This window comes from Opisthorchis viverrini (assembly GCF_000715545.1).
Source record: "Opisthorchis viverrini unplaced genomic scaffold opera_v5_20, whole genome shotgun sequence".
Taxonomy (NCBI): domain Eukaryota; kingdom Metazoa; phylum Platyhelminthes; class Trematoda; order Opisthorchiida; family Opisthorchiidae; genus Opisthorchis; species Opisthorchis viverrini.
The window spans coordinates 1,335,646-1,344,844 of NW_008751676.1; the positions used below are offsets into that span (position 1 = coordinate 1,335,646).

Here is a 9,199-nt window from a genome sequence, read left to right on the forward strand (position 1 = left end):
GTTTTGTTTTTTTTTCGTTATCTGTGGTCAATTTCCCTGTGAGATTTCACGAATTTTCAAGGCAGGAAAAGGCACGCTTAGATCGATAGGAAAAATCATATGCGAACACTGGTGCAGTGCATGAATAGCATACACAACTTGGAAGGTTCTACCTATAGTCATGGAACTAAGGTCGGTTCAAACAGGTTTACTACTAATATTATCATTTATTTTTGAAGAGCATGATCACAAACATAAAAAGTGAATGCAAGTGATGAATGCGAAAGAGTAACAGGAGAATATGGGAGAAAAGAGAGAAACGTCTCATTCGAAATCATGCCAAGGACCGCCAGTCTGGTGAGATGAATCCCAAAGTATGTAAAGATTTTGGTATGGGAACACGCGTCTAAAGACCAACAACCAAAGAAAGGACAAACAATGGTGAATGCTCTTCAAGGTGCAGTGTGCGCTAGCACAGTCAAGACTCGCACATCAGGCAAAACGTGTCCGTCATACTGGGTCTGGTGTGAGAGTAAATGGCAAAAATGTCACATTCCTCACACGTGAACCCAACGTCATCACATACATCTTCTGATGACGGTAGAGCCCAACTTCATGTGGCCACCTACAAACTGTTAGGTAGATTCAGCTGGATTTGGTTGAGTCTCTTATCAAGACCAACTTCATATTTGTCGAAAAAGACTTAATTTGAAATACTGAATGCTCACACCTGAGCTGGGCGAACACTTCTCGTGAACTTTAAATCTGAACATCGTGCGATCGAATACGCCTGACTAGTCGGCTTCAGAACGAGACGCTTATTGGTGTAGCTTCCCATGACCAGGCGCTTCTGACATGTAAATGTAAAGGTGTGATACTCATCAGGTTCTCCAGAAGTATAGTAAAAAAGCTGGGAAAGATTCAGTCTATTCAGTGACAATCAGACTGTTAAAAGATTTAGATGAACCTACTAAACCAAGAAAAAAACACTTAGCTCTGCTATACTCTGCTTGAGTGCAGATGCACACGTTTCCACCGAAGCAGAATGTAAATGAACGCAACTGTCAACTTAAGATGGAAACGCTGCAAAACTACTCCTTGTGGTGTTGTGACTACCGGTACAAGCCAGAGGGGATGTTTGATTGATTTAATGAATTAGCGAGTGGAACTGATGATGTGACTGAACACGGCTGTGACTTCCGGACACCAATTCCATTCCCACTGCATCTTGTGTGCTTCGATCACAGATGCAACTGACAATTTCCCTCTGGCGTTTGCATGTGTTACAGTGTTTGATTCATTTCAGTCTATCGTCTGTTTTTCTCCTCATGACAAATGTTCAACAGTGCTGATCCGGATTTCTCAAGCAGCTGAAGGAACAGCTACAAATCTTAGTTCTTCTAACCACTACTCCCTTTTCAGTATGACCTTTCTTCACAATTACATTGACCACATTAGATGAGTTTGGGCATGGTAAGACAGACGGCACTGCGGAGAAATGAAGGTGCCTCAAACACAACGTGGTCGCTGTTTTGTTCGGTTCATTTCGGTAGCTCTACGCCGGGTTCAGTGATACACCGCATATTTGTTCACTGAAAATTGGATGAAGATCAATCACACACACTGTAAGCAATGGCCTGAAATGTCCTTAGGCAATGAGACGCGCTTCAGTTCATTCAAGTAAGGGAAAGTTGGAAACTACATTTTGAGGGATGTGATCGCCTTACTGAACCCACTGGCTGTCACTGCACACAGAAGTATGCTCCGTAATCATTTATTCGCTCATTCAATCAATTGATTTCGTTGAACCTTTGTTTAAATAAGCGTGGGTGAGATCGCAAGAGTAATGTTATTTCCGATGATCGTTTTGTACATGTTGCTTGCTGCGGAATATTTACCTTTACAAATGAAGGAGGAAGGACAGAAACCAAAGCGCACAAGATCTACATTTCAACGTTTCGCACAGTATTCGACAAAAAAACACGACAAACAACGGTGCAATTAGGATGAGGTCGTCTGGTAGCGGTTAGTCACGTGGCTTTGGAAAATAGCCACAAATGACAGTGAACACCTGCAATAACATGCAGATCAGCTGCACAAAACAAAATAACAGCCTCCGCTGTACACCCTTCTTTATCCTAACCTGCGTAAACAACAGAATTGACCTGAAAGTACTCACAAACTGCATCCGCTTGCAAACTATTTAGTTTCTATGGATGACTCGACTGAATCCCTTCTGAATCTCTTGTTTGTGATATTCAACCCAAGATAATTTACTGATTGCATCACTCGGCTAATGAAGCTTTTTCAACGGCGGAACACAACTCGTTGGTTTTGTTGTCCTCTTTAACGTGCGCATTTTTATTCTTGTGAAAGGGATCCCGAAGTGAGATCCAGTCAATAAAAACCATCGTAAATAGTCCATTCTACTAAAGTGAAGGTTAGCTACCTAATTCACGTTATGACTTTCCCCAAAACATTCGACACTAACGAATACATAAAAATACCATTGTCTGATGAACACCCATGATAGTTCAGATCCGTCAAACTCAGCATGTAGGTACTAGTTATCAGATTTCATCAGACCTGAATTGATTTGATATATTAAGGCAACCGATACTAAGTCAAGATCGGAGCTACTGGATATCCCGCGATCGATATTTATTCGAAGAAACTAAATCGGAGAGGCTCCAGCTGAAACTACACTAGAATCCTAAAGCATAATAGTAAAATAGCTAATTAGTACGGAAAACTAAGTTGCCGAGAAAATCATTCGACCATAACGTACACAATCATATCTCACATTCGCGTCTCGTTCAAAATAAACAGCTGTCCTTTGTTCACCTTGACTCTTGAAAGCCTCAAAGAATCCACAACCTGTCGAGTCTGAGGAGGGCGTGAATCAGTCGGGTGACGAGAGCGAGACGCAGGCGAAGGATTCTGTTGGGTCCAGGAGAGCCTCTGAACCGTCTACAACGGGTAAAGTGAAACCGATACCGGATGCCTCCTCCTTCTTCATATTCAGTCCAACCAATCCGTAAGTGCTTATTGGTTTGTTAGTTTCGGATTATAATGGTGGATAAGATAGCCACCGTTAGGTCTGGTGAGGAAGACTTAAGTAATCAAATATGTCAAAAGACTAGCGAAAGGTGAATGGGATAAACTGATTCCAGCATTGTGAGACTTTGGGACTTGGTAAAAATACCAGTACGAGCACGCCCTTCCAATTTTTTTGTACTTCAGGGTCTCAAGTGTGAATTAGGCCCTTCAAAAAAGTTTTGAACGAGCGCAGGTGAGAACCCAGAAGTTCAGCGTTGAAGTTCTGTCGTCACCACTTGTTAATACATTAAAGTGAACTGATACCCGTCGAGAGCAGTCCAACAATTGATGTATTCGTCCGTGGTTTTCGAACGAAATATGTTAGGATCCCTGAGAACGCCTTTAGCGGAGCGGAAACCTTTCTCTTCGGACTTGATGAAGCCTATAGTGAAAACTGCTTTGCAGTTCGACTTGATCTAGTCAATGCAGTTAAAAATAATGTCCCTATGCCCTATTTCACATTTACACTAGGCCATTCAATTAAATCATGATGAGAGGGACTTGACAACTAAGTCTGCATGAGTTGAGTTCACTACTTTCGCTAATTCTTGTCCTGCTACAGCTTTCGTGTGGCCTGCTTTGAAATCTGCAATCACAACTACTTCAACAACATGGTCTTGGTGTGCATTTTGGTGAGCAGTGCCATGTTGGCTGCTGAGGATCCGCTGGATTCGGCTTCCGCTAGAAACCAAGTGAGTTGAAATCATTTTCCTTTTCCCTGTTCTCGCTGTTCCAACAGCACAGGAAGCATATCTGCAGTTATCCCATGGCACTTGCTACTCTACGTCTGGCACGAAACCACTTAATCTTTATAATCACTGTCTTTGTAATTTACAGCTCACCACTACGATTGTTTGCCTATCAAAGATATCCTTCTCTTTACGTATACGACTATCCCTCACAGTTGCGGATCTTGTTCTTTTATCAAGGTCTTACTAGACGCTTAATGTGGACCACACACCTTGCCGCTTCACCAACGGTAGTTGGACGTTCGTGCTCTGATAATATGTTGTTGAATTCCATTCTATTCTTATCTGTTCTGCCTTTTGCCCCTGTCAAGCAACGATGACAACCCCTTCTGAATGTTTCTGTGTGTGGTCGATGATGTTTTCGTTCATAGCACTCTGATAGTTCAATGGAGAGGGTAGTATTGACGCCAATGGCACACTCAACGGCAAAGTAGCACACAGACACCCATCTTACTGAAGGCAGCTGATTACTGTCTAATCACCTTGATATGGCATCCGACCGACAGCCAGCAACCACCGACGTCGTTTACTCTGGCTCAACGAAAACAACCATTCGCGACAGTTATATAAAACGGAAAAAAGTGACCGGTGGTACGTGAAGCTAAGACCAAAATACAAGCCAGATTAATGTGGGCTAGAAAATCTCATAAGACAGATTTCCGTGCGACTGAGGCTTCGTTTAACGCTGACTGTTGCGTCCTGTTATTTAGAAACCAATTAATGATCTAGTTTAGTGGAAATACTGGAATGTTAATATTCTTCTCAGTAAATGTATTTACGGCGGGCTGTTAATGTTGTATTCAAAGAGTGTACAATCTATTAATATACATAAACAAAATACAACGCAGTGTGTATCGTTGAAAATGATGAAATTTGTCGTTCTTCCATCAATTTTCTCCTGTAGCTTACTTTAACTGGAATAAAAGCACAGCCTCTAACCTTCAGGTCCACTCCTATTCTTTGTTTGTCACTCGGATCACTCATATGTGGTGTTCAGTTACTACACCAACAATCAAAGGTGTACGGATATTCTAGAACTAGCCTATTCACATCCTCGCGTTGTTCCTTGTGGTAGCTTAAAAACTTGGGTCTGGTAAGTGAGCCCGTAACTAGGACCTGCGCAGGCGCGGCCTTGAAAAGTCACTGTTTTTGGTGAGGACCGAATCAGACCTACACCTTTTCTGGAATTTCTGAATGAATCATGAACATCACACCCACACCACTATTTATCCGCTCCTCCGATGTCGCCTGTGCGCTTACGGATAACGACCAAATCCAAGGATCAGTTGTCCCTCTCTTCATCCTGTTATCCTATGAAACTCAGGCCGTGGTGGGAGTATGCCATTACCTTCGGTTCTCATCAACACAGCAGTTCAACATATATTTTGAACCGTTTCCCCTTGAAATTTGTGAATCAAATTTTTCAGTACGCCCACGAAACACTTCGGCTGAGAGACTTATTTTACTCTTACAGGTTATTCGTGTTTACGATAGCTTCATTTACCTCGAAAATTTCACCAGCATAGCGACACATCGATGTATCGCTTACGTCTTCTTAGTTCTATAACGAGTGAATCCTTGTAATGCGGTATACCGTCTTGTGGCTGACTGTCTGAGGGTCGACCACTCAAGAAAAGGCAATCCTGAGGATTCCTTCTCAGGCAGTAAAGTAGGTCACCAAGTGCAGTAAAGTCGTTTCAGGACGTGCGTTTATTCGAAGCTGTAATGTCATCAGTCAGTGCAGTGGACCGCGTGGATAAATGTTAAATTGAAACATAGGCTCTGTTTACGTTATGTCCACCAACGAAACAGATTTCGCTAGGGTGTCTTCATGGTGAGCCTCGTGTTTCACGCGGTTATGCGGACCTTGAAAAGTCCCCACAATACTTGGTTGCCGTTCCATTTTTTATGCATAGCTGGGTTATTGTTAAACTCTACTGTCCATGTTTAGCTTTGAAACAAATTTTAGTAGTCCAGGGAGATAATGGGGTAGGTGGCCTTACAGTCAGGTTTTCACCACTGCTGGATTCTGGTGACTTTTCAGGGAAGTAGTATTTCCCCACAGTGGTCAAAACCTAGTGGGACCTCGAGACAGAAGTTTACAGTCCTCCAATTAACATTTTAGACTGATATGAGGCTCGTTGTATACCCTTGATAAGTGTGAGTGCTTTGCTTGTAGCCTTCCGCTACGGTTGATTGATAGTTTTCATTTCTTACCAAGATGAGGCTCCAAGCGCTTCTACAAGTAGTAAGTTGCCGCCTGAACATAGTAGACTGCTTTACGGTCCCAGGGACTTCGTATGTTCGTCATATTTCGTTGTGAATCCATTTGCTCAAAATCAGGTAACACTTACCTGTCAAGTTAACCGGTGCGCTTCTTTAAGATTTTTACTCGCAATGCTGATACGCAGTGCAGTCTGAATCAAATAAGGAATAATTAGGCGTGCTGGAGCGTTATGATCGATTAATGAGAGCTGAAGGATGACATTTTGATCCCGATTATTTCAAAAGATTGACGGAAAAGACGGGACCCAACATGTTGATATAGTGCTGCTTGGAAATGTTGTGAATAATTGTGGTCCTAACTTTATTTTCCGACTCATTCTGGGATGACCCAAAAAACAAGCAGATCCAGTCGTCTTGATCATATATAGGTCCAGATAGCGAAGTAGTCGTTAGGCGGAGGTTTGTTGGACAGAGTAGATAACCTAGGAGCATCAATTATTTGAGGATCTTTCAGTTTTTGGTACACGTCAGTGTTTACGTCGCACAGCAAGTTTATCAATCAACGATATGTATTTCCAATCTCTTCTTCCCGTTTTTTGGAACAGATCTAAGGTTGAAGTTCAGTACTTTTGGTAATGCAGAGTTGAGTGAAGCCTGCCTAATTGTTTCAGTTCATGCCGAATTTATCTGCCCTTATTTTGGATTCCTTCCATACTCCTAATATCTAGAATTGTACGGATGCTGAACAGAATCCTTATCGGAAGAGAAATCGAAACTCCGGATTCATAATCCTAATATTCAGATCAAAATTCTGGACCATTNGAAACTCCGGTTCATAATCCTAATATTCAGATCAAAATTCTGGACCATTACTAATCTGTTGACGCTTTGTTGATTTTTATTCACAACGTTTGCAGCACACCAAACGTATGAACGCATACTGAGCGAGTAGGCGGATACTCTATCCCGCGAAGACTTAACGTAGGTTCCATAACTACACAAAAAACTGCGCATATCCCAGGACAAATTCCCGTTATCTATGTACTTTCCCATCCCGTTCTTTTTGTGAGATCCGCTGCTCATCCACATTACCGTGGGTTGCTGACTACCTAATCGCAGAATACTGTTCCTTCCGTTCACGTTTTTCTTCAACATCCTGTCGCCAGCTAAGCCGATGGCACCCCTATATGGCGCCATGCCACCTTTAGTTAGAGTGACAAAGAAAGTTTAACAAGCATACGTGCGTGCCCGTTTGAAGTCATTGATAAATCTAAGCAGGTTGCTTGTATCAGCTTTGGGTCTTTTGTTTCTGTGGTGTCATACTTAATTCCTAATAACTGGGGTTTGACGCATCGTGAATAATTGGACCAGTCGTTTTCAATAGCTAGAATTCGTTTGTTTTTGGCAGCCGGTGATAAGTCAACTTTGAATCAAAGATAACGAGTCAGCCGTAACTGACTGTGCTTGCGCAGCCATCTCTTTGGTGGATAGTACGATTTTGTGAACAAAACTACCTTTACTATTTGAAGCTACCTTCGCACTGCTCCATCTGAATGGTCTTCATGGTCGGCAGTCCCTTTAAAATGAAGACGTTTGGGGACTTTACATATTCAACAGATATCTTGTACTCGTCAGTCATTGGTCCCATATAAACCAAAAACATGCGCTATCTATTCTCTCTTGATTCAGTTAAATTCACTGTCCACACTTTGCTGTCCAAATTCCCCTGGATTTACGAATGTTGGGCCATCTGTTAACTTCATGGACTTGCTCACCCGTATCTGAACCCTTCCGCCTGGACCGATTCGCTCAAGGTTGAACGGTTACCCAAAGTAGGAGAGTAACTTGTAGTTGGCCCATAACGACTGATTCGTGTTGGATGAAATTAACGGAACCCAGACATCACTGGAGCAACAAAATTATGTTCGATAAGTGTGTGGGATCAAACACCAGCTCGGTCTATTCCATCAAGTAAGAATGTAATCATTCGGCGGTAATACTTTCGTTGCCCAGTTACCATGTAACCCAGGGGCAGCATGGAGACTTGGATACTGACAGTTCACCTGGACCAGAAAGGAGCAGCCGAAATTTCGGAGGTGGGCTTGAACCACGGACCTTCTAGCCACTTTGTTTGAGCTTCAAGCACTTGTCTCTCCCTCTCTTTTTCTCACTCTCTATACATATGTATGCATATATATATATATATATATATATATATATATATATATATATATATATATATATATATATATATATATATATATATATATATATATATATATATATATATATATATATATATATATATATATATATATATATATATATATATATATATATATATATATATATATATATATATATATATATATATATATATATATATATATATATATATATATATATATATATATATATATATATATATATATATATATATATATATATATATATATATATATATATATATATATATATATATATATATATATATATATATATATATATATATATATATATATATATATATATATATATATATATATATATATATATATATATATATATATATATATATATATATATATATATATATATATATATATATATATATATATATATATATATATATATATATATATATATATATATATATATATATACGTTCATGCGTGAACGGATGACATCCGGATCAAAAGCTATCAAACCGCTGGACGGCCGTGCGTAAAAAAAGCGATAAACGTTTTTCACGCATCCCTATGTACTGATCCGCACAGGCCATTGGTGCCCATATGCAGAAGCCTGCTCAAACCCTTCAACTGGTATAAACACGGGTACGGCCACGAAAACCAGTACCAATTACGTGCTTATCATCGACGCACTGGAGTTATTCATCACTTTCCCTAGCTTTCAGTGTAATACGGTAACTCCTGTAATATAGCATAGTACAATAGCTACTGGAACCGTCAGGGTGATAATATCTAACGTATGTATCGTAGTCATCTTTAGGACGACAGTGTCAAATGGATAGTCTTTATACAACGGAATAAACCTACATGAGCTTCAAAGGGTTTATATGCATATATATATATATATATATATATATATATATATATATATATAGAGAGAGAGAGAGAGAAAGAGAG

General features: G+C 40.2%; 1 protein-coding gene across 1 annotated transcript in view; it reads left to right on the forward strand.

Moving 5' to 3' along the window:
• Positions 1 to 257: 257 nt before the first annotated feature.
• The window catches only part of T265_01819 (hypothetical protein), a gene marked incomplete at both ends in the record, with an annotated part of 13,277 nt that continues 4,335 nt past the window's right edge, over positions 258 to 9,199 (forward strand). The window contains 4 exon segments of the mRNA XM_009165929.1: positions 258 to 353; positions 364 to 511; positions 2,839 to 3,016; positions 3,641 to 3,770. Coding sequence (XP_009164193.1) covers positions 258 to 353; positions 364 to 511; positions 2,839 to 3,016; positions 3,641 to 3,770 — 552 coding nt within the window.